The 26361-nt window shown below is 42.5% G+C and overlaps 1 protein-coding gene and 1 long non-coding RNA gene across 23 annotated transcripts in view; one reads left to right on the plus strand and one right to left on the minus strand.

Moving 5' to 3' along the window:
- The window catches only part of LOC148773929 (ferroxidase HEPHL1-like), a 237862-nt gene that overhangs the window by 171824 nt on the left and 39677 nt on the right, over positions 1-26361 (minus strand). For 17 of the 20 annotated variants that reach the window (XM_088832172.1, XM_088832176.1, XM_088832175.1 and 14 more), the window contains exon 1: positions 21644-21783. The exons of 2 other annotated variants lie outside the window; for them this stretch is intronic. In XM_088832172.1, coding sequence (XP_088688298.1) covers positions 21644-21650 — 7 coding nt within the window. In that variant the 5' untranslated portion in view covers positions 21651-21783. Of the gene's footprint in view, positions 1-3559; positions 3699-21643; positions 21784-26361 lie in introns of those variants that run through there. One more of the 20 variants, XM_088832162.1, reaches the window with a different exon arrangement.
- The window catches only part of LOC129549103 (uncharacterized), a 102574-nt gene that overhangs the window by 64549 nt on the left and 11664 nt on the right, over positions 1-26361 (plus strand). Inside the window, exons 7-9 of one of the 3 annotated variants that reach the window (XR_016036347.1) lie at positions 8570-9461; positions 18524-18704; positions 21566-21702. This is a non-coding gene — a long non-coding RNA (uncharacterized LOC129549103). Of the gene's footprint in view, positions 1-8569; positions 9462-18523; positions 18705-21565; positions 21703-26361 lie in introns of those variants that run through there. The other 2 variants (XR_016036345.1, XR_016036346.1) reach the window with 2 other exon arrangements.

Below are 26361 nucleotides of genomic sequence, written 5' to 3' on the forward strand. Positions count from 1 at the left end.
CACCCCATGAATCACAGCACGCCAGGCCTCCCTGTCCATCACCAACTCCCGGAGTTCACTCAAACTCATGGCCATCGAGTTGGTGATGCCATCCAGCCATCTCATTCTCTGTCGTCCCCTTCTCCTCCCACCCCCAATCCCTCCCAGCATCAGAGTCTTTTCCAGTGCGTCAACTCGTCACATGAGGTGGCCAAAGTATTGGAGTTTCAGTTTTAGCATCAGTCCTTCCAATGAACACCCATGTATATTTAAGCTTAATTATAATGCAGTCCGGTAACAATTATGCCTATCATTAATGGGTCAAATAAGCCCTGAAAGCTTTATTTGGCTACAGTATCAAAACATCCATAGAAGTTCCACGTTTGTAGTTTGCTGCTTATGCAGCATGTTCATCTGCTTCCAACTTAAAAAAAATTACCCAATACGTATATAACAAACTTTCAAAAATTTCATTTAGACTATTTTTCAAGCAGTATGGGTTCCAAATTTACGGTTCAAAGAAATTACCACACAAAACATAAGGAAGAAACAAAGTAATATTGAGATTTTAAACTAGATGAGAAACCCCCTATGCTTCTCTATACTCTGTTTTACTTGTTTTTCTCTCAGTGATTCCTTTTGCCTCATTTACAAACAATGCTTCTCACAGACTTACAAAAGTGCTTTCCTTTATGGACTTTAACATTCAAATTTCCATATATCAAAACATTTTTGTAAAATTACTGTTAGCTGGGGTAGGATAAAACCTTAATACATTAAGACGGTAGTTTATGATTATTAAGATAAATAAGAAAAAACAGTAGAATGCCATGAGATAAGAAAAAAAATAGGAATTTATATTTCTTTCTTCCAAATCAGAGATTCCCTAATTTTCATGTGCAGCAGATTCATAGAAAACCCATAGGTCTAAGAAATCCGAACCTCTGGAAAATGAAGGATACACATGCAACTCTAACGATTATCTCGGTACTGTTACAAGTGATCTGTAACTCGTATTTTGAGAAATGCTACCCTAAAATAGAATAATTTAACACAGTACAGGATATTTGCACATACTTATGTGCTCAGCAAAAGTAATATATAAAATGAATTTCTTAAAAAGCAGATAAAGAACGCTACTTGAATAGAAAAAGGGGAAAAGGACATACATTTACAAAAGAAATACAAATGGCCAACAAACATATGAAGATATTCAACTTTACTAATACAAACATACAAACTTGATATATGTCTAATGTCAACAAACTAACACGCTCAGAGTAAGTTTTCGGTATGAAATCTCATAGTTTTACTCACACGTACGAAACTTAAGTTGGAGAGAGAGATTCTTTGCCTGTGAAGTGGGCAACAGTGGACTTACAGGGATTTTAAAAGCGCCTCTCTCTGCCCAATGAGGACGCTCTCCCAGCATTGTGCTATACAAAGAAAGAACGTGCACTTGACTGTTTATCTTCCCCGCAAGGCTCCCTGCCTCAAATCTCTCAATCACGGCTGGGGCTCTCTCCACAAAAATCCACCTCAATGTTCAAAGCACAAAACAAAGCTCAGAGCAATACAGTACCTAAGATGAAGAAGGGATGAAAGAACCTACAGGCCTTTCTTCTTCTATTAATAGGGCACTCGTAGATTCGGGAGAGACGCAGAGGCGGGGAATATTAGTGGATGAGAAAAAAATAAGTAAATAACGGAGGAGGAAGAAAGAGAAGGTAGGACGGACGGTAGGCTTTACTAACTACCTTACTTTCCTGACAGTTTCAAAGCAGTTGGGGGGAGTCCGGGAGAGGAAGAACCTGTTATCTCACTAAAGAAACAGCAACACTGTAAGAAGAATTCCATCTCAATTATCTTTTATTTTCAGCTCTATCCTTGCAAGCCAGCCCACTTAAGCTTTTACATCACTTTCCTATCTTATGACCTCTATGTTGGGGCGTGGTACTTCAAACACACACTTTTTTGTTCTTTTCCTTCTTCTTCTGGAGGGAAAAGATGGCATTGATTTGCTGAAAAGTATGGATGGGGATAAAAAAAAAAGTACGGACGGAAAGCGTTATCTTGAGGAGTAAACGGTTCTTCCTGACAGAACTACGGATTTCTCTATCCCTTTGACTGTCAGCACACCACCAAAGGCTAAAAGAAGGCTCAAGAGCGAGGTAACATCCCCCTTGTCAAGTCTCTGTTTCCTTGCTCCTGCGATATTGGCTTTGCCAAGCAACCCCATTCCCGTAAATACACATTACAGGTCTCTCCAAACTACTTCTATAAAATAAGACCTTGTTTGACCAACCTTATAGAGCAGTCATTCGCCTCTATAGCTGCTGAGCTGCTCTGCTGCTCTGTCTGCCTACAGTCAGAAGGGAACCAAAATTCAAAATTTCCTTTCTTCTGGGCCAAAAACCAGACCTTTTGTCCTCCTTCCTAGACATGCTGCAACTCCAAGTTGACTCCTCTGCCTCAAGTAGTGGCATATGCTTTCCTTCTTTTAATAAACAAAGGAAAAACCCCCCTTTTTCCCTTATTGAGGAAGGCACCGAACTCTGATAAAGGCCTCTGCTGCTGCTGCTAAGTCACTTCAGTCGTGTCCAACTCTGTGTGACCCCATAGACGGCAGCCCACCAGGCTCCCCCGTCCCTGGGATTCTCCAGGCAAGAACACTGGAGTGGGTTGCCATTTCCTTCTCCAATGTGTGAAAGTGAAAAGTGAGAGTGAAGTTGCTCAGTCATGTCTGACTCGTAGCGACCCCATGGACTGCAGCCTACCAGGCTCCTCCATCCATGGGATTTTCCAGGCAAGAGTACTGGAGTGGCTTGCCATTGCCTTCTCCGGATAAAGGCCTCTAGGAAGATGCTAAAATGCCTTGACATGTTTAACAGCACCTTATTTCAGAGGCTATGGATGAACCTCCCCACCGTACCCCAGGGCAAACACACGGAGCGTCCAAGGGGGCAGAGGGGGAAGCCTCGAGGAGGAACATGCAGACTCTGCAAAACTGACGGGAGGGAGGAGAGGGGACAACTTTCAGGACTAGAAAAAGGAGGCAGTCCACATGCTGCGACGCCCCCGCGCCCCCCGCGCCCAGCCCTCGGCGCACTGTCCTCCCGCCAGCGGCCGCGGCCGCCCCCTACAGCCCCCAGCGGCCCGGGAGCGCCACACGCCCCCGCGGCGCCGACCGAGCCGCAGCAGGGCTGGCGCAGGGAGCGCGGGCCACACTCCGACAGCTTGCTCGGCGCGGGCTCGGGACCCAGAGGGTCAATCCCGTCTTAGGGCATCGGCCCGCCGCGGCGCCCAGCCCCAAACTCGGGCTCCCCGCGCCGCGCCGGCCCGCCGCCCGCCCCGAGAAAGCCCCGAGACACCCCTCCACAGCGCGCCGCCCAAGCCTTTGGTTTCGGCGGCGGCGCGAATAACGCTCCCTGAGGACGAGGGGCCGCGCCTGCCGGTGCCTCCTCGGCACAGGCTCAGACCCAGGAGCGGGCAGCCGCAGGCGGCACCTCCTCAGTCCCCACTCCCGACTCCCTTTCCCGCTGCGCCGGACGGGAAGGGGCCTCCACGACCCGGGGCTCACCTCACACCTCGGGGCCGGACTCCCGGGAGGCTGCGCTGCCGGCCGGGGGCGGCCGCGGGTCCCTCCGCTACACGGAGCCAGCGAGAGGCGCCGGCGAGCTTTCGCCACTGCCAGGGCGCGGGGGCGGGCGGGGGGGGGGGGGAGCATGCGCGCGCACGTACGGCGCAGGCGCGCTGCGCCCGCTCGGCTGCGCGCTCGCGTTTTGTGCCCAGCTTCTGGGTAGCCGGAGAAGGCAATGGCAAGCCACTCCAATAACTCTTGCCTGGAGAACCCCATGGATGGAGGAGCCTGGTAGGCTGCAGTCCGCGGGGTCGCTAAGGGTCGGACACGACTGAGCGACTTCACTCTCTCTTTTCACTTTCATGGATTGGAGAAGGAAATGGCAACCCACTCCAGTGTTCTTGAAGGAGAATCCCAGGGACGGGGGAGCCTGATGGGCTGCCGTCTATGGGGTCACACAGAGTCGGACACGACTGAAGTGACTTAGCAGTAGCATAGCTGTCGATCAGTTTCACCTCTTTCCACTTCAATTCCTCATCTGTAGAATGAATAATGGAATCTCATAGTCATAAAAGAGAAATCGTGTTAGATAGAAATAGTAGTAGAATCTGTCTCCTAGGACCGTCTTTAGGCATCTACATGCAGTTAGAAGTGTGCCTTCTGTATAGTAAGTGCTCGAATGTTAGTTCTCGGACTCATTTTTTCATTTATTGTTGCTGCTGTTACTGTTATTTACACATACACACACATACATACCCTTTGTTTTAAACCATTCAGCACCAACCTTTAAAATGCCACATTTAATTTATTGAGAATATACATGGCACTATGTGTACCACTAACTTGTTCATTTTAACTGCAGTAGAGAGATTTAATGTACAAATATACTTTAATTCATTGACTCATTTTTCTGATGGACATAGCGGTTCCAAGTGTTTCACTATTGTGATATCTATCTTCCTTGTACATGACCAAGGATCATGGGGTGGATACCCAAAAGTGTAGTCGTGGCACTTTAACATACAGGCATCTGCAACTCAAGTGCTTATTTCAATTCACACTCGCAGTATAGAGTTGGAATTCCCCATTTCGCCCCGTCTTGGTGTTCTCAGGCTTTTAGGTTTTTGTCAACCTCTGAAACAATACCTCAAGCCTGTCTTGATTTTGATGTTTATTTCCCTTACACCTCAGTGTTTTCATGTTTCTTCAGTGTTTTCATGTTTCTTCGCTGTTTGGGGTTTCTCTTCTGTGATTTGCCAATTTGTTGCCTTTTGTCCACTGCTCTGTCAGGTTATTTGCCTTTGGTTGTTATTCTTGTTTTAATTCTTTGTCAGTTACTTGCCTCCCAGGTATCTTATCCGGCTCTGTAGCTTGTCTTTTCACTTTGCGTTTTCTTTGCCTTTTGTGTTTCAAGAAATCCCTCCCTACCTCTGAAAATCATAAAAACGGTCTGCCGTTTTTTTCCAGCAGTTTTTTAAATTTGATTTTTTAATTCATGGCTGTAATCTCTTGAAATTCATTTTTATCTATGTTATGAGGAACAATTTTAGTTTTTCATAGGAATGGTGCTTTTTGCACCATGCATCAAATAACCCACCTGAACAGTAATGCATTGCTGTAATATACAAGTTCCATTTTCAGGCTCTCTTATTTACTGCTCTGTTTGAACAACCTTGTTTCAATCCCACATTTCCTCTACCTTATGCTTCTTCAGAATCATTTCAACTGTTCTGGCACTCTTCTGTTTGAATTTTAGAATAATTTCTTCGTGAGAAACAGTTTGTATTTTGTTGAAATGGCTTTAGGTTTTAAATGAATCCAGGGAAAATGTCTGTCTTTGTGATACTGAGTTTTAGTATCTTTTTGTTTCTTTATGTATGTATTCATTAATTTGTTCCTAGGTACCTTACAGTTTTTGTTTCAATCGTGAATGAGACCTTTTCTCTGTAACATTTTTCAGTGGGATACTGCTGGTCTACAAGAATGCCACTGATTTTTATATATTGACCTTATACTGAGCGTCCCTGCTGAACTCTTCTATTATCTCTAATTGTGTGTAAATTCTCTTATGTATTCTTTGTAGAAATCCTGTTGCTGCAGGCAAGGCCAAGTTCATATCTCACATTCCAGTTCTTATGTTTTAGGTCAGATTGTTGCGTCTATACTCATGAGAGATATAGACGGTGATATTAATAGTTTTTCTTTTCTTGCCATGTATTTTTGCTTTTTGGTGTCAAGGATGTAATAGCTTCATAAAGTGAGGTCTTTTCCTCCTGTTGTTTGAAACAGTTTTTACAATGAATAAGGACTGTCTGTTCCGTCTATGGAGTCACACAGAGTCGGACACGACTGAAGTGACTTAGCAGCAGCAGCAGCAACAGCTCTTTGAAAGAGTCAGTATATCATCCTGTAAAAATCCTCTCTCATGGTATCTTTGAAGTAAAGACAGAGAAATTTCCTCTTTCCAAACTGAAATTCTGCAATTCTCCATTCCTCCCTGTCTCCTGGACTTTGGGAACCATTGTTCTACTTTATTTCTCTATGAATTTGACTGCTCTGGGTACCTCATATTAATGAAACTCAAACACTAGAATTTTAATATGAGTTTTCATTCAGGATTTTACTTCAGAGGAATTTTATACAGACTTGTAAACTGTGCACTAGAGCTATTGAATTCCTATTTGAAGTAATAGCCATACATAATTGAATAAGATTTACTATTACTGAGCGTGCCTAAAAGAATGCTTGTCACGTTTTGATTATAATTCCTAGTGAGAGGTTTTTAAAATGTATTAAGCAATGATGTTATCCTTGAGGTAGCCTCCTTAGGTATCTTGGAGAAGGTAACATTTGAATATATGTTCCCGTGAATATCAGTGCAGTTTATTTGTAGTCATTTCTCATTTTAATGAAACTTGCCAATATTTGAAAATGTTTCAGGTAGTTGATCACATTCTTTCTGTAAGGTATAGTTCAGGCGAGGCAGAAAAAGGAAAGACGACCTCAACAGAAGTAGGTTACCTTTATTCAGGCAAGGAGGGGGCGACAGTCAGTCTAACGACCAGGCTGAGCGCCGAGAGGGATCAGGGAGGCTCCATATTTATAGGGAGGTTTGTGGAAGCGATAAGGAAAACGTTAATCAGGCAGGATGGTTTGGGTATTCTTCAGTTGAGATGGCATTTGTAGTTGGGCAGGGGATGATAAGTCTTCAGGGCAGGTGTAGGGGGTGGAAGGTTTCTGGACAGGGGGTGATAAGTCCCAGAGAGATGCAACTGGCCTGGAGCCATCAGGGTGGGACCTAAAGTTCTGTTTTGTTTCCTCTGAAGTTAGGTGATTCAGCAAGGGCCTTTGAGACTGTTGTTTTCTTTTCTAGGCCCAAAAGACTCCTTCCGTTTCAAAATACCCAGTTGGGTTTAAAGTAAATTGCACGTATTTAAGTCCCTGATTTGAAGAAAAGTGGGCTTGTGTAAAGTATTTTAAAATATTTAAATGAATGTCCTTGCTGAAAACAGGAATTCACAGCTTGGATTTTAAAATACTTGACACCAACTGTTTTTTTTTTTTGCAGGAACACTTTTTAAACAATGTCTGTTAAATAATTCTAGAGAAAGTACTATTTAATGCCTGAAAAGAGTAGGTCGTGAAATATAGCTTGAGTTTTCAGAATAATGTATATTTTACAGTTTAAAATCAGTAAAGTTTATTCCTAGAATATGTTTCACCTTATGTGTTATTTGAGTAACAGTAATTTTCCAGGTACTTAGGTTTGTTTTTTTTTTCCTTTTAAAGTAGTTCCTTCTCTTTATTTAGGGGCTTCTAAGAGGCTCAAATGGAGAAGGCAATGGCAACCCACTCCAGTACTCTTGCCTGGAAAATCCCATGGACAGAGGAGCCTGGTAAGCCGCAGTCCATGGGGTCGCGAAGAGTCGGACACGACTGAGCGGCTTCACTTTCACTTTTCACTTTCATGCATGGGAGAAGGAAATGTCAACCCACTCCAGTGTTCTTGCCTGGAGAATCCCAGGGACAGCGGAGCCTGGTGGGCTGCCGTCTATGGGGTCACACAGAGTCGGACACGACTGAAGAGACTTAGCAGCAGCAGCAGCAGCAGCAACAGGCTCAAAGCATTTTATGAAAGAGTTAACACATTTCAAAGTTTGTTGATATTTCTAGAAAGGCATGCACATGTAACATATTTATTAAAAACATGGGGTTTAAAGTCCTGTCTGTAACACTTTGAGTCTCAGTTTCCTCATGTGAAATACAGGGAATAATATGTTAAATACAGTAATATCTACCTCATAGGTGGCTGTGAAGATTAAATGAGAAAATAAAGTTAAGCCTCTTACTAGAATGCCATGCACAAAGAAAAATTTCATTATTCTGTTGTTGCAAGGACATAATTGCTGAGGTTTAAAAAAGAATTGTTCTTGTGTTCTGTATTAGCATCATCATTTTGTCTTTTCAACACTGATTTTCGAAAGAACATGTTTCCTTTCCTACAGTTTCCCCCTTCGTTTTTTTCTCTTTCATCCTTCTAATCCAAAGATCTATGTCCCAAGGAATTTTGATACTACAACCTGTGTTTCAAAAATAGAAATGTGTTACTGTGATAGAAGCAGCTTAGCTAAGACTGTCAAGTTCACATTAGAGCCATTTGAAGAATTAAAAAAAAACTGTTTGTGTAGAAAACAAACAAAAAACACATTATTCCTATTTACACCCACAGAAGGCAGCCCATCTGCTGTTTATCTAATCTTGATTCAGAAACATACAACAATAGAATAACAACATCGTATCTAACTTAAGATTTTAGCTTCATTTTCTGATAAGAGTGTTTCCCCTTTACCAGACGATACCAAAAGGAATCAGCATTGTTTATGAAAGGACCGTAAGGAAACGGGTATGTTTTACTCTTCCAACATTAATGATAGCAAATAATTCTCTATAAATATATAGTATGTACTACTAATTTTTTTTTTCTTTCCTGCTACTAATCTTTATATGCAGAGTACATCATGAGGAACGCAGGGCTGGATGAAGCACAAGCTGGAATCAAGATTGCCAGGAGAACTATCAATAACCTCAGATATGCAGGTGACACCACCCTTATGGCAGAAAGTGAAGAGGCACTAAAAAGCCTCTTGATGAAAGTGAAAAAGGAGAGTGAAAAGGTTGGCTTGAAGTTCAACATTCAGAAAACAAAGATCATGGCATCTGGTCCCATCACTTCATGGGAAATAGATGGAAAAACAGTGGAAACAGTGTCAGACTTTATCTTCTTGGGCTCCAAAATCACTGTAGATGCTGATTGCAGCCAGGAAATTAAAAGACGCATACTCCTTGGAAGGAAAGTTATGACCAACCTAGATAGCATATTAAAAAGCAGAGACATGACTTTGCCAACCAAGGTCTGTCTAGTCAAGGCTATGGTTTCTCCCGTGGTCATGTATGGATGTGAGAGTTGGACTGTGAAGAAAGCTGATCGCCGAAGAATTGATGCTTTTGAACTGTGGTGTTGGAGAAGACTCTTGAGAGTCCTTTGGACTGCAAGGAGATCCAACCAGTCCATTCTAAAGGAGATCAATCCTGGGTGTTCATTGGAAGGACTGAGGCTAAAGTTGAAACTCAAATACTTTGGCCACCTCATGGGAAGAGCTGACTCACTGGAAAAGACTTTGACGCTGGGAGTGATTGGGGGCAGGACGCAAGGGGACGACAGAGAATGAGATGGCTGGATGGCATCACCGACATGAGTCTGATGTGACTTGAGTTTGAGTGAACTCCGGGAGTTGATGATGGACAGGGAGGCCTGGCGTGCTGTGATTCATGGAGTCGCGGAGAGTCGGACACGACTGAGCGACTGAACTGAACTGAACTGACTGAACTAATCTTTAAAGTGGTAAGTATCCTGCCTGTGACTTCCTAGCACCAAACTGATTTTTCCTCAAAACTGTTCAGTGCCTGTAATAGAGAGAAAGAGGGAGCCTTACTGGAAACATATTCTAAGTCTCTAATAGGATGTGAGAGTTGGACTGTGAAGAAAGCTGATCGCCGAAGAATTGATGCTTTTGAACTGTGGTGCTGGAGAAGACTCTTGAGAGTCCCTTGGACTGCAAGGAGATCCAGCCAGTCCATTCTAAGGGAGATCGATCCTGGGTGTTCATTGGAAGGACTTATGCTAAAGCTGAAACTCCAATACTTTGGCCACCTCATGCGACGAGTTGACTCACTGGAAAAGACTCTGATGCTGGGAGCGATTGGGGGTAGGAGGAGACGGGGACGACAGAGAATGAGATGGCTGGATGGCATCACTGACTCAATGGACATGAGTTTGAGTGAACTCCGGGAGTTGGTGATGGACAGGGAGGCCTGGCGTGCTGTGGTTCATGGGGTCGCTAAGAGTCGGACATGACTGAGCGACTGAACTGAACAAGAATACATTTTGAAATATTATATTTTAGAAGTGTAGAATATTAAATTTATTTTAAAAGTATTCATACTATTATGTACAGGCTGTAAAATGCTATCAAGGGGCACTTCTGGATAAATACTTTAAAATATACAAGACATTTTGGCCGCTGCGAAACAGACTAAACAGCCTAAGCCCTGACTTCCATCTTAGGCTTAACTGCAGATGTATCTGGCGGTGGTGGTGGTGGTGGTGTTCATTCGTTAAGTTGTGTCCGACTCTTTGTGACCCCGTGAACTGCAGCTCACCAGGCTTCCCTGTCCTTCACTGTCTTCCAACATGTACTATCTGGTGTACAAATAGTTTGCACATATTTAGGAAAAAATTCAGTGTTCTTGCCACAGTCTTCAGCAGGGCACAGCAAACTTTCTCTGTAAGGTCATACAGCAGACATTTTAGGCTTTGTCAGCCATGTGGTTTTTGTTGCAACAACTGAGCTCTGCTGGTGTAGTTCAAAAGCAGCTATCAGTCACTTCATTCGCTCAGTTCAGTTCAGTTCACTCGCTCAGTCAAGTCCGACTCTTTGCGACCCCGTGAATCACAGCACGCCAGGCCTCCCTGTCCGACACCAACTCCCAGAGTTCACTCAAACTCACGTCCATCGAGTCGGTGATGCCATCCAGCCATCTCATTCTCTGTCGTCCCCTTGCCTCCTGTCCCTAATCCCTCCCAGCATCACAGTCTTTTCCAGGTGGTCAAAGGTATTATAGAGTTTCAGGTTTAGCACCAGTCCTTCCAATGAACACACAGGACTGATCTCCTTTAGGATGGACCGGTGGGATCTCCTTGCAGTCCACGGGACTTTCAAGAGACTTCTCCAACACCACAGTTCAAAAGCATCAATTCTTTGGTGATCAGCTTTCTTCACAGTCCAACTCTCACATCCATACATGACCACTGGAAAAGCCACAGCCTTAACTAGATGGACATTGGTTGGCACAGTAATGTCTCTGCTTTTTAATATGCTACCTTGGTTGGTCATAGCTTTCCTTCCAAGGAGTAAGTGGCTTTTAATTTCATGGCTGCAATCAGCATAGCATCTGCAGTACTTTTGGAGCCCCAAAAATACAGTCTGACACTGTTTCCACTGTTTCTCCATCTATTTCCCATTAAATGACGGGACCAGATGCCATGATCTTACTTTTCTGAATGTTGAGCTTCAAGCCAACTTTTTCACTCTCCTGTTTCACTTTCACCAGGAGGATTTTTACTTCCTCTTCACTTTCTGCCATAAGGGTGGTGTCATCTGCATATCTGATTTATTGATATTTCTCATGGCAATCTTGATTCCAGCTGGTGCTTCATCCAGCCCAGCGTTCCTCACGATGTCCTCTGCATATAAGTTAAGTAAGCAGGGTGACAATATACAGCCTTGACGTACTCCTTTTCCTCTTTGGAACCTGTCTCTTGTTCCGTGTCCAGTTCTAACTTTTGCCTCCTGACCTGCATACAGATCTCTCAAGAGGGAGTTCAGGTGATCTGGTATTCCCATCTCTTTCAGCATTTTCCACAGTTTATTGTGATCCACACAGTCAAAGGCTTTGGATAGTCAAGAAAGCAGAAATAGATGTTTTTCTGGAAGTCTCTTGCTTTTTCCATGATCCAGCAGATGTTGGCAATTTGGTCTCTGGTTCCTCCGCCTTTTCTAAAACCAGCTTGAACATCTGGAAGTTCACGGTTCACATATTGCTCAATCCTGGCTTGGAGAATTTTGAGCTTGACTTTACTAGCTTGACTGCAACTGTGTGGTAGTTTGAGCATTCTCTGGCATTCCCTTTCTTTGGGACTGGAATGAAGACTGACCTTTTCTAGGCCTGTGGCCACTGCTGAGTTTTCCAAATTTCCTGGCATATTGAGTGCAGCACTTTCACAGTATCATCTTTCAGGATTTGAAAGAGCTCTACTGGAATTCCATCACCTCCACTAGCTTTGTTCATAGTGATGCTCTCTAAGGCCCACTTGAATTCACATTTCAGGATGTCTGGCTCTAGGTGAATGATCACACCATCGTGATTATCTGGGTCGTGAAGATCTTTTTTGTACACTTCTTCTGTGTATTCTTGCCACCTCTTCTTAATATCTTCTGCTTCTGTTAGGTCCATACCATTTCTGTCCTTTATCGAGCCCATCTTGGCAAGAAATATTCCCTTGGTATCTCTAATTTTCTTGAAGAGATCTCTTCTCTTTCCTATTCTGTTGTTTTCCTCTATTTCTTTGCATTGATCGCAGAGGAAGGCTTTCTGAGCTCTCCTTGCTATTCTTTGGAACTCTGCATTCAGATGCTTATGTCTTTCCTTTTCTCCTTTGCTTTTTGCTTCTCTTCTTTTCACAGCTATTTGTAAGGCCTCCCCGGACAGCCATTCTGCTTTTTTGCATTTCTTTTCCATGGGGATGGTCTTGATCCCTGTCTCTTGCACAATGTCACGAACCTCCGTCTGGCACTGTATCTATCAGATCTAGTCCCTTCAATCTATTTCTCACTTCCACAGTATAATCATAAGGGATTTGATTTAGGTCATATCTGAATGGTCTAGTCGTTTTCCCTACTTACTTCAATTTAAGTCTGAATTTGGCTATAAGGACGTCATGATCAGAACCACAGTCAGCTCCCGGTCTTTTTTTTTTTGCCAACTGTATAGAGCTTCTCCACTTTGGCTGCAAATAATATAATCAGTCTGACTTCAGTGTTGACCATCTGGTGATGTCCATGTGTAGAGAATTCTCTTGTGTTGTTGAAAGAGAGTGTTTGCTATGACCAGTGCATTCTCTTGGCAAAACTCTATGAGCCTTTGCCCTGCTTCATTCTGTGCTCCAAGGCCAAATTTGCCTGTTACTCCAGGTGTTTCTTGACTTCCTACTTTTGCATTCCAGTCCCTATAATGAAAAGGACATCTTTTGGGGGTGTTAGTTCTAAAAGGTCTTGCAGGTCATCATAGAACCGTTGAACTTTGGCTTCTTCACCGTTACTGGTTGGGGCACAGACTTGGATTACTATAATACTGAATGGTTTGCCTTGGAAACGAACAGAGATCATTCTGTCGTTTTTGAGATTGCATCCAAGTACTGCATTTCGGACTCTTTTGTTGACCATGATGGCTACTCCATTTCTTCTAAGGGATTCCTGCCCACAGTAGTAGATACAATGCTCATCTGAGTTAAACTCACCCATTCAGTCCATTTTAGTTCACGGATTCCTAGAATGTCTATGTTCACTCTTGTCATCTCCTGTTTGACCACTTCCAATTTGCCTTGATTCATGGACCTAACATTCCAGGTTCCTATGCAATATTGCTCTTTACAGCATCGGACCTTGCTTCTATCACCAGTCACCTCCACAACTGGGTACTGGTTTTGCTTTGGCTCCATCCCTTCATTCTTTCTGGAGTTATTTCTCCACTGATCTCCAGGAGCATACTGGGCACCTACCGACCTGGGGAATTCCTCATTCAGTATCCTATCATTTTGCCTTCTCATAATGTTCATGGGGTTCTCAAGGCAAGTATACTGAAGTGGTTTGCCATTCCCTTCTCCCGTGGACCACATTCTGTCAGACCCCTCCACCACGACCCGCCCATCTTGGGAGGCCCCACACGGCATGCCTTAGTTTATTTTTTTTTTATTTGAAAAGTATTTATTTTCAAAAAATTTGTTATTTAAGTTAACACACAAGAGGTTATTTAAAAATATGGAATGCTTCACGAATTTGCGTGTCATCCTTGAGCAGGCGCCCATGGCTCAGTTTCATTGAGTTAGACAAGGCTGTGGTCTGTGTGATCAGTTAGGTCCAATTCTTTGCAACCCCATGGACTGTAGCACCCCAGGCTTCCCTGTCCTTCACCAACTCCCGGAGCTTGCTCAAACTCATGTCCATCGCGTCGGTGATGCCATCCAGCCATCTCATCCTCTGTCGTTCCCTTCTCCTCCCGCCTTCAATCTTTCCTGGCATCACGGTCTTTTCCAGTGAGTCTGTTCTTTGCTTCAGGTGACTGAAGTATTGAAGCTTCAGCTTCACATCAGTCCTTCCAGTTGAGTATTCAGGACTGATTTCCTTTAGGATTAACTGCTTTGATCTCCTTGCAGTCCAAAGGACTCTCAAGAGTCTTCTCCAACACCACAGTTCAAAAGCATCAATTCCTAAGCTTTCTTTATAGTCCAACTTGCACACCCATACATGACTCTAGGAAAAACCATAGCTTTGAGCAGTGACCCCACAAGACAGTTGACCCAGACTTGCCTGTGAGTGTCCAGGAGTCTCTGGCAGAGGGGTGAGTCAGCAGTGGCCTGCTGCAGGATGGGGAGGCGCTGAGTGTGCCAGTGCATGTACCAGACCTTTTGAAGGCGGTCGACATTGTCTTCATTACCTCCACCATGGTTTGGTCTCAGGTGAAACAACAGGGAGGGAACACAGCCCCACCCATCAACAGAAAATTGGGTTAAAGATTTACTGAGTATGGCCCCACCAATCGGAACAAGACCCAGTTTCCCCCACAGTCAGTCTCTCCCATCAGGAAGCTTCCATAAGCCTCTTATCTTTATCTGTCAGAGGCTGGGCCCAATGGAAATCACAATCACAGAAAAGCAGCCACAGACAATACATGAACAGCTTGGAAGTGTTTCCGGATGACGTTGTTTGCAGGGACATAATTGGGGCAGATTTGTTCTGTAGGTTGTAGTCTGCCAGCTTCTGAACTATAGCAAGCATTAGTCTCTATCACCTTAGATAATTCTTTCATTTCAGTGGTTGGTGACCTATGGCACTTTTCTGTCCCATGGAAACTGTCACTGTTTCATTCTTGTTACTGCTTTCGAGGATCATCATTTTACTCTATCATATAATGGTATTAAAAATACTCAATAAAGTAAATTCTAGCGCATCACTATAGTAAAGATATGCCAATAAATCTTATTTCCAGTTGTCTCTGAAGTCACACCACACCAGTTCAAGGAAACATTTGAGTAGTTTATGGGAATAGTAAAATAGAAACAACATAATGTGATAGTCATAGAAGCTTCTAGTTACTAAGTATGTACTGTGCATCAGGTTCTGTCCTCAGTGAATGTATACACATCATCTCCTTTATTCCTCAAAATAACACAATAAGTTGTATTCTGCTTTACAAATGAGGAACTGAGTCTTCTAATTAAATACAACTTATCTAGAGTCTTACAGTAAGTGATAAAGCTAAGGTTTGAATTGTATTTTTGATTCCAAAGACTACTAACCACCTACCTGATCATGTCGAATATGAAATCTTCCATTTTATTTCCTCGGCCTGCCTGACTGCTCAGTCGCTTCAGCTGTGTCTGACTGACTCTTTGTGACGCTATGGACCGCAGCCCGCCAGGCTCCTGTATCCATGGGAGTCTTCACGTAAGGATGCTGGATTGGGTTGAGGATCTTCCCAAACCAGGGACTGAACCTGGGTCTCTTGCATCTTCTGCATTGCAGGCAGATTCTTTACTGCTGAGCCACTGGAGAAACCCCTCTGCTGCTGCTGCTGCTACGTCACATCAGTAGTGTCCGACTCTGTGCGACCCCACAGACGGCAGCCCACCAGGCTCCCGCGTCCCTGGGATTCTCCAGGCAAGAACACTGGAGTGGGTTGCCATTTCCTTCTCCAATGCATGAAAGTGAAAGTGAAGTCGCTCAGTCGTGTCCGACTCCTAGCCATCCCATGGACTGCAGCCTACCAGGCTCCTCCGTCCATGGGATTTTCCAGGCAAGGGTACTGGAGTGGGTTGCCATTTCCTTCTCCAGAAACCCCTCTAGTGAATCACAAATATTTTATCAGTGATTTTATAAAATGTGTTAAGGTAATTTGGCTTCCCAGGTGGCACTAGTGGTACAGAATCCACCTGCAGTGCAGGAGACGCAAGAGATATGGGTTCAGTCCCTGGGTCGGGAAGATTCCCTGGAGGAGGAAATGGCAACTCACTCCAGGATTCTTTCCTGAAAAGTTCCATGGACAGAGGTGCCTGACAGGCTACAGTCCATGGGGTGGCAAAGAGTTTGACGTGACTGCACGCACTGTAGCTGGTTAAGGTCATTGAGTTCATTCCTATTGTTCAGGCTGTTAAAGAGCTAAGCAGTTTGTCTTAAAGTAGAGCATTAGGAAAATAAATATGCTCAGGTTTCTTCAGACAGTATGACTTCCGACAATACGTCTGAGCAGGAGCGTCAGCAAAGTCCGAACCAGTTAAATCTGGAAAGAACTCACTATTTGAGATATTACAGATCTTTCATGATTGAGGGGAGATCTCCAAAGAGTCCCCCACTTCAAAAATTATGATGAATTGGGACCAGCCCAATAAGGAGTTAGGGCTCATCAAGCAGGGGCTATTAGGTGGATGAGATGGGAAAGGTCACACAAGTGTGGTTGCTATTCATTTGGGAAAGGTGAGCCTTAGGCCAGTTGGTAAGCTGAGAAAGGGAGCCAGGAACTCCCTCGCTAGCCTAAATCACCAGGCCCATAGGCTGAAGTGTTTGCAGGTTAGCTGTGCCTCCTATCAATCAGCTAGAACAATACTTTCTCCAGGATTCCCATTGACTGATTCACCAAAGAGCTCAAAATATAAAGCCGCCAAACACAAGAGAAAACAAGCCACTATGACTGAGTCACAGCATCAAACTTAGAACTGCAGATACTGAAATTGTCAAATACTGAATGACAGAATAGGTAAGTATGTAATGTTTACAGAAATAGGAAATATAGTCACAGGTTACCAATCTACAAGGAATTACTTGAAATAATAGATTAAAAAAGTCTACAAACATAATTTTTGAAATGGAAAATCATTCGATAGGATTCCTGAAATATTTAATAAGAAACAGCAATTCAGGCTGCTGTTTGAAGAGAAATTTCATAAGCTGGTAGTAGGTGAAAATAAAACTATCCAGAATGCCATAAGAGAGACAAGGAAAATGTGAAAGTGATGTCACGAGAAATGGAGGCAGAATGAGAAGGTCGAATAGGAGTATACTGGGTTGGCCGAAAGATGGTATGGCTTTTCTGCACCTGAATGAACTTTGTGGCCAACCCAATAATTTGATTCCCAGGAGGGAGGGAATTGAGAGAATCTATGAGAGACAATATTTCGAGAGAGAATGACTACAGGTTTTCCACAACTGCTAAACACGTGAATTCACAGACCAAGGAGGTACTGTATACCACTAGCAGGAGAAGTACAAAGAAATACACCCTTCAGTGAAACTGCAGAACTCCAAGGACAGGAGTCATGAAAAACAGTCTCAGAAAAGGGGACAGACCTAAAAGAGACCAACGGTTAGAATGACAGCAGAGTCCTTAACAATACCAAAAGCCAGAAAACAATATATTTGAAATGTTGAGAGAAAAAAAACTTTTCAACCAGAATTCTGTACCATGTAAAACTCTCGTGGGGATGCACAGCCAGATCCCCTTCACAGAAGGACGAGCCTCTCCGCTGCAGGGAGCGGGGTCAGTAGACACCCTTCAGGTGGAGAGCTGCCTTATCTGAGGTGGATAATTAGGACTTGACTACACAGGAAAATGGCACCCACGTACCAAACTGACCTCTCATTCTCAAATTCACCCCGTTACTCATCCATTTCCTTTTCTATATCCTCTCATCTAACTACCAATTGCTTACTCTTTGAAGTCGATACCTATGGGTAGGTATATTTACCTAAGTCTATTTTATTTTACATAGCACTGAGATCAGTAACTATCCATCAAGCAATCTGGACTAGACTGAGTACTGAGAAGCAGATATGTGTGCATATGTGTCATCTTACAGCCAAGATAACATGAGATGATGAGAAAACCACGGCCAAAATATAGTGCTAACGTGTACACTTAAACACTGACTGACGCAGACAGAAATATCCATGAGATGGCATGCCCAAATTATTTCTAAAGTTGTTTGACAGACTTGTTTCCTCCCTCATGGCTCAGTGGTAAAAAATCTGACTGCCTGCCAATGCAGAAGACGTGGGTTCGATCCCCGGGCTGGGAAGATTCTCTGGAGAAGGACATGGCAACCCACGCCACTATTCTTGCCTGGGAAATCCCACAGACAGGAGCCTGGCAGGCTACAGTCCATGGGGTCGCAAAGACCCCACACGACTTAGCAACTAAAGAACAACAGAGGGCTAGATACTGTCAAGGGATATACAGGTATCTGTCAGCAAGTTCACATTCTCCAGAAACGGCAAACTTAGCTGAGGGAAAAACAAACTGTACTGAAAATAGGTCACACTCAAAGAATGTTTAAAAAGCAATTAACTAGCTGCCATGCTATGGGAATTAAGCAGGACTTCAAGGATGAGTGTGATTTTAATTAAGCAGAGAGTTAAGAAAGGCCACCACAGGAGGGCATACGCTATCCCCTAGTTTCCATGACACTAAACTTTCATAGAGACCCTCATGTGGTTTATAAGCATTTTCTCTGAATCACATGCTAGGCTATTCTTACTGTATTGTTTTCATTACTGTATCTTGTTCTTCTCCTAGCAGGGGACGACAGAGGATGAGATGGTTGGACGGCATCCCTGACTCGATGGACATGAATTTCGGCAAGCTCCGTGAGTTGGTGATGGACAGGGAGGCCTGGCATGCTGCGGTCCATGGGGGTCACAAAGAGCTGGATATGACTGAGCAACTGAACTGATGATGACTGATGCTCTTGTTCTTGGTATGTCCTTTATGATTCAGCTTCAAGGAATTCCATCCCGCAGCTTTTTAATTACCACTATTTTATATTAAAGATTATAAGTTTTCTTACCTAAACTGGAATTTCATTTAGATCACAGAAGCTAAAATTCCCCTACATTTAACCCCCTTCAGAAACTCTCTGCTCAGTAGGAACTCATTATTTCTACTATCATTTGCTCACCCTATTTATCTCCTGAGATATTTTCAGAGGAGCCAATCTGCTCATTTGAAATTCTATAACAATGATCATCTCTAACACGCACAGTTTTAATTATATGCTAGCTTGAACTATTTTTAATTGGTTATCATGTGTATGTCCTACCGTTCCCGTGAGGTTCTATTCTCCTGGAAAGCAGACTTTAGCTTTCTTCTACATATCTCTAAACACACAGAATGCCACATGCATAAGAGCTGTCATATAACTGTTCATTCCTTATTGAAAAGGATGAGGCTAATAATGTCAAATATCAAATACTGCTGAAAGTCAGTTCATGGAGCCATTCTATGCTGTCACGTCAGTCATGTCCAATTCTTTGTGACCCCATGGCAGGCTCCTCTGTCCATGGGATTCTCCAGGTAAGAATGGGTTGCCGTTTCGTCCTCCGGGCAATCTTTTCAACCCAGGGATCGAACTCATGTCTCTTACATCTCCTGCACTGGCAGGTGGGTTCTTTACCACTCATGCCACCTGGAGCTAGCAGTTCATGGAGGCAGGTATTCTCAAAGATTCTCTGGTTTCCTCTCTCTCTCTGAGTGTTTTAACTTAAGAGCTCTAGTTTTACTCTAGAAACTTCCCAACTGGGCTTCCTTACAACCTCCTCTCCTATGCTGTTGTCAAAGTGATCTTCCTGAAACCCAAATCTGATTTCATCACCCCAATGCTCAAAGTCTTTCAATAGTTTCTCACTGCTCTAGGGGAAAAAACCCCAAACTCCTCAGCATGTTTCATCTCCTTCGGTGGCCCTGGTACCTAAATGCCTTTTCGTCCTCCTTGCCTCTGCATGAGCTGTTTCCTTGTCTGAGATTTCCAACTGCCGCCTCTGTACCCTAGTCAAATCAGAGTACTGCCTTGTTTGTGAACAAGACTTTCCACAGTGACTTAAAAGGCTTTCTTCTTTGGAATCCCAAAGCACACTGTGTATGATCTTATCATACCTACTGCTCTTTTGTCTTCCATCTCTGCGTTCCTAGCACCTAGAAGAACGCTTTTCACTTAGGAGTGCTGAATGAAAGGAAAAGGCAGCAAAGAGAAAGGGTCTTTGATGGTGGTTTAAAAACAGGTCATTGGTTATGTCAGCAGTTGGGGAAGAAGGTGAAAAAGACCAGAGATACAAAGAATGAAGGATGGAACTGGTAGAAAGGAAACATTTAAAATATTTCAAAAATCTCGCAAGGAAAATAAAAGAAATGGATACAAGAGAGAAAACACATCAAAGTTAGCAAACACGTAAAGGTAACGTATACAAGATAGAAAACATGTCAAAGGCGGCTCCTTTTCAAAACCTAGAGTCGCTGACCAAGTTAGAAGGCAAAAGCAAGCGAGCTGAGAGGACAAACAAGAAGGTCTAAAAAGAGAGTACGTCGAGGAATCGTATCCTACATGACAAGGACAGGGAAGACTGAAAGAAAGGCTGGAATGAGCCTGGAAGGATACAGCACAGCCACGGAAACACAGAAGGGAGAATTTCGGGCATCATAATGTTCATTCTTTCGGTTTCCCAGGCTTGGAAATCTTAAAAAAAATTTCTTTTGGCACATTCCTTCTCTCCAACTGCTTTGAATCCATCACCAACTCCTATCTTTTCATTTCTTCTTTTTGAATATCTTTCAGATCAGCTATTACTCTCTTGGCACTGTCACTGTTCTTTCATAAACCTCCAACGTCTCTTAACTGAATTACTGCAGAGCTCCTAAGAGGTTTCTAATTCTAGTGTCTCTACCACCAAATATAACAAGAAGGCACACCCTGCCCACTCTCAGACATTCTCTGTGAAGCTTTCTCCCACCTCCTCCCCACCAGATTTAATCACCCCCTCTTCATCCATGCTACCAAACAGGGGTTGGCTAACTGTGGCCAGCTGGTCAAATCGGGCCCCTTCCTATTTTGGAAACAGTTTTACTGCAACACAGCCACTCCTACTTTGACTGCGTACGGTCTATGGCTGCTTTCATGGTATTAACAGCAGAAATGAATGGTGGCAACAAAGACCATGTGACCCACAAAGCCTAAAGTTATTTATTAGGCTATTTCATTTATAATACAGTATTTATTATATTAGTTATTTTTCTCTTCATAGAAAAATTTGACTACCTCTGGACTATACCATGATATTTGCATTTTACTTTAATTATTACCTTATCCTACTGATAATAAAAGTTGATAACAGGCACTTACTGAGATGGGCACTGTTCTGAGCCATTAGGTATATTATCTCATTTACTTCTTACAACATTGCTAAGGGACAGATATTATTCCTATTTCCATTTTACAGATGAGGAAACTGAAGCTTATTATTCTAGACCCCATGCTTTCAACTACAACACAAATAATGACTACCCTATTTTCTTGAGCTTATTAAGAACAAAGATCATGTCGAAATCAGTTTTGTATTCCCAGAGACTCACACAGTGTCTGACAGAGTAGGTATTCCATAATTGTTTGCTAAGTTAATCTCACTAAAATAACCACTTTTACTCTGCCTTCTCTCCCATGAGCAATGACTTGGTTGCTCGCTGTATCGCGTCTAAACTCCTCTGGCTGGCATTAAGCCTGACCATAATCTGGGACAACTGAACCTAGCAAAGTTCAGAAAGGTCAATAAAGATCAACTCCTGTTTCAGAATTGGCTGCTTTTCCTTTGGACACCGTATGACTCGAACTCAGCACATGAGATAAACTAAGCTGCCGATAAAACTCACCTGCCATCACGGGACCTGTGGAGGCTGCCGTGGTAGCTGCTCACTTTGCTGTGGACACTCCCTGCTGTGCTTCTCTGGTCATCCGCCACGGCCAGCTGAGTTGAAGGAGCATGTGTGGATATCCCTTGAGTGGAAGTTCCTCTTGATTTCCTTATGGTAGGAGTATCTGGATCCCTCAGGAGGGACTGAGCAAAGTCAGGTTCCTGGAGGACCTGTCGGCTGTCGTTCGCTATCCTAGATAACAAAATACTAAGTGTAAGATAGCAACCCTACAGACCAAAAACGATTCTCTGACAGACTGATGCTATTCTTCAAAAAAGAAAGCTCTCCAAACAATGTCTTTAGGACAGATATAAGGTAACACTGTTGACAGAAGAGAGACTAACACAAAAATCTGTGTCAATCTGTTCCCTAAACTGGTATGATGGAAAGAGGTTCGTATTAGAATATGGAACTCAGGATGTTAGTTCCAGTTCTATCAATAGATATGTGATCTTACGCAACTCATTATCCCCTTTACTTAATTTTCCTCATCTATAAAATGACCTCATGCAATTTCATCATTTTTCAAAAGCCCCTTTCGGCTAAAGAAATTTATCGTTCTTGAAGACACTGAAATATTGCAAAGGTACTACCATAAAGTAAAAATAGTATTTTCTTGCATGGTTTATAGAAGTAGTGGAGGTCTCATCATGGCATAGACTCATTTTTTAATTTGTAAGAGCAGTTGTTTTGGGGTTACAAGATGATTTTATGACAGAATCTGTTGTCTAGTGCTTGAATAAACCTGACCGTAACTAGAACAAAACATATGAGAAATTAACTTACGCAAACACACAACGAAGTCCCAGACATAATAAAGGCTTAGGAGAAAAAGAATTAAGGGGACGAATTATGTCCAGAGCTAAAGTTTTTAACTGCTATGAAATGACTAAAAGCAGATCGGTGTTTATGTTGATGAACAAAATGGTAATTAAAGAGCCAATTCAACAGGTGCAAAGTTCAGTGTATCAGTTTGGGTAAATAAGTGACCATAAGAATCATAAAGTTAAAATGAGACAATATTATTTTTAAAAAAAGCTCCGACATGTGAAGATTAGATCATAAATTGACAAAGTGCATACATTCTAAGTTTCCAAATTAGGAAAGAATCACTGCTGTTACTGCCATTGTTATTTTTCGAGCTGGGGTAGAAGAACTCAAAGACTAGTATTTGTTGAGTACCTGCATAATGCCAAGCATTTTACATATATTCTCTGTTAATCTTTCTTAATACTGTTTTTATTATAGAGATTAACTCCTGAACAGACACGTCTATGGGGGTGGAGATCCATCAAGAGTAAATACTATGATCCCCATTTCATAGATGAAGAAACTGAGGTCACAAAGGATTAAAGAACTTTTCAAAAGTCATACAGAGGAACAACAACTGGGGATCAAACTGACGTTTAAATGTTTCAAAGTGAATCATAAAGGAATGATACAACATAATGTTTACATATGTCCTGAAAGTATCACAAACTAGACAGAAGAAAGAACAACTCCAACAAAGCTATTACCACATTTATTCTTCTGTCGTCAATGGCCCTGTGCACATATACACACATCCAAAGTTGCTCTGGACTGCTGAATTTATTTTCTAAACTTATTTTTTAAAATTGGTTCAAACTGATTTCTGGTCATTCCAAACATTTAATCTACCTTCAAATGGTGAAGGTCTGTCTCCTCATTTTACAAATAAGAAAACAGGGGTCCAGAAAAATCAAGTGATGTGACCCAGATAACTCCAAAACAAGATGTCTAAAACTATTTCAACCAGTGTCAGAATTATTAGCATCAGTTCAGTCGCTCAGTTGAGTCCGACTCTTTGCGACCCCATGAATCACAGCACGCCAGGCCTCCCTGTCCATCACCGACTCCCGGGCACTCAAACTCGTATCCATCACGTTGGTGATGCCATCCAGCCATCTCATTCTCTGTCGTCCCCTTGCCTCCTGCCCCCAATCCCTCCCAGCATCAGAGTCTTTTCCAGTGAGTCCACTCTTTGCATGAGGTGGCCAAAGTATTGGAGTTTCGGCTTTGGCATCCGTCCTTCCAATGAACACCCAGGACTGATCTCCTTTAGCATGGACTGGTTGGATCTCCTTGCATATGTGGTTCACTGAGAGAAGGACCACCAACTTGACTGTCATAATTTTAGAAGCCAGTCTTTCAACAGCACAGTATAACAGAGGGGTTAACAGTAAAGACTAGATGCTAGAATCAGACTGCTTGGGTTTGAATCTGAGTTCTACCACTCACCAGCTACTGAACCTTGGTTCTGTGTTCTCATCTGTAAAACGACCATCTTCCTCACAAGGTTGTCTAGGGGAGTGAATGATTTCGTGCTTAGAACAGTGCTTGGAGTAGTAAGTGGACTCAATTGATTGGAAACCATTGTTATGGTTACTCTCTAGTCATTTCTCAAAGGCTCAACCAGACAAACGCTACCAATGACTGTAGGCTGCTCACACTCTGCAGGAGTGACTCTCTAGCCCAGAGCACAGTCCCAGCAGGGAGGGTCACAATGCCTTTGCTGAGTCAGGGAAGTGGGTGGTCCATGGTTCCAGAAAACCAAATGGCAGGGTTTTGAGGAGGTCGAACCAGTTTCAAAAGGATTCTGGCCCGGTCAGGATCCCCAAGATAACTGGGATGAGTCCCCAAAAGGGCAGTGTTGGTTTAGTTTAGCCCCATCTCAAGTTTCTAACACAAAAGAATTACTGTATGACAGAATGGCTTGTGTGTGGCCCAGAGGTGACCAGGAATGCTAATTCAAACCCTCTCCTTAGAATTATGGAGATAGCAACCCACTCCAGTGTTCTTGCCTGGAGAATCCTGGGGACAGGGGAGTCTGGTGGGCTTCCGTCTATGGGGTCACACAGAGTCAGACACGACTGAAGTGACTTAGCAGCAGCAGCAGCAGTGATTTAAATACATTTTAAACTTTCAAAGAATACACAAATAAATCTCCCAAGTAAGGCTGCTGCACAGAAATCAAGGACTTGGTTTGTTTTGTTTGCTACTGACCCTGTGGCATCACCGAATAGTTGACGGCAGAGAGAAACCACTCATTAACGGCTTTCTCAAAGGATGAATTCCCAGAAAAGACATTTTTGTCTTTGTTGAATTAACCTTTCCCCTTCTTTCCTTCTCGGCCCAATGAAATTGCATTTAAGGGAGAAACGCATTGTCCGATAACACTAGCAGCAGTCTCAGATATGGTAATAAGGAATGTATGTTTTTCAATTGTGATCTTTATAGATTTCAATCTAATCTGTGTAACAGAAGCTGCTAATTAGTGATAACTGAGAAAACACATAATTTAAGATCTATTTTAAAAGTACATTAACCCATACAAAACACAACATTTTACATATAATCTTAAGACTTTTATAGAAATTCATTTTCCCAAGATTTATTTTCCATGTACCTTAGGTTACATAAAATCATAAGAATATGGATTCCACTCACTTAGAATTTGTGACAATTCAAATAAGTATAAATATTAGCTTTATACTTGGTAAAAAGTCTGAGGTCATCTGTTCCTTTGTGAATACTGCAGGGTCTTATTTTATTCTATTAAGTAAGCGGTCAAAAAATGAAAGATTCCTCAAATATGGCCAAATCGTTTATTTTACCATGACTCTCTAATATGCAATTTGGCCAACTATGAATTAAAATAACATCTTTAACATGTTTCATTTTTTATCTGCTCATATCGTTTCACTATTTTGGCTTTAATGTGTATGACTTAGAATAAAATAACATGCTATCCCTTTAAACAATTTATGGTGTAACTTGCAAGAACAATGGACAACTGGAAATGGAAATCTAATACTGGGTGACTTTAGCCAAGGCACCGAGCCTCTCTGTGCATGCTTCCACATCTTTAACACAGAGATGATAACACTAGTCATCACAGAAATGTCAAAAAGATCAAAGAAGAATATATATATGTGTGTATATATATATAAGAGCATTCATTTGTTTTTAATTTTAAGATGATAATTTTGAGTTTTTTAAAAAAAGATTGGCTTTCCCTCAAATATTCTGAATTAGTAAGGAATAGGCCTTAAGCCTGGTTCTACCTGGCTATCTTTTCTGAGTACGTTTTTAGGTTGAAGATTTCATCATACCTGGTGGCAGCTGAGGTCATAATCTTGTTGGGATATTTCCTCCAAATCCAAATTGTTTCAACATAGGAAACACACACACACACAATTATGTAAGTGTGAAGCCTGTGAACACCACGATAATTGACTAATTGATTGATAATTGACTAATCAATTGATAATTGTTACCAAAATGTGACACAGGGATATGAAGTGAGCAAAGATGTTGGATAAAAAGGCACCAACAGATTTGCTCAACACAGGGTTGCCACGAGACTTCAATTTGTAAAAACTGTGGTGCCTGCAAAACAAGAGTCCAAAATGCAGTACCTAGATGCAATGTCAAAAATGACAGAACGATCTATTCGTTTTCAAGGCAAACCCTTCAGTATCACAGTAATCCAAGTCTATGCCTTGACCAGTAATGCTGAAGAAGCTGAGGTTGAACGGTTCTAGGAAGACCTACAAGACCTTCTAGAACTCACACCCAAAAAAGATGTCCTTTTCATTATAGGGGACTGGAATCCAAAAGGAGGAAGTCAAGAAACACCTGGAGTAACAGGCAAA

Source organism: Moschus berezovskii, chromosome 25, assembly GCF_049115385.1.
Source record: "Moschus berezovskii isolate FMDL1 chromosome 25, NW_MosBer_1.0, whole genome shotgun sequence".
NCBI lineage: Eukaryota > Metazoa > Chordata > Mammalia > Artiodactyla > Moschidae > Moschus > Moschus berezovskii.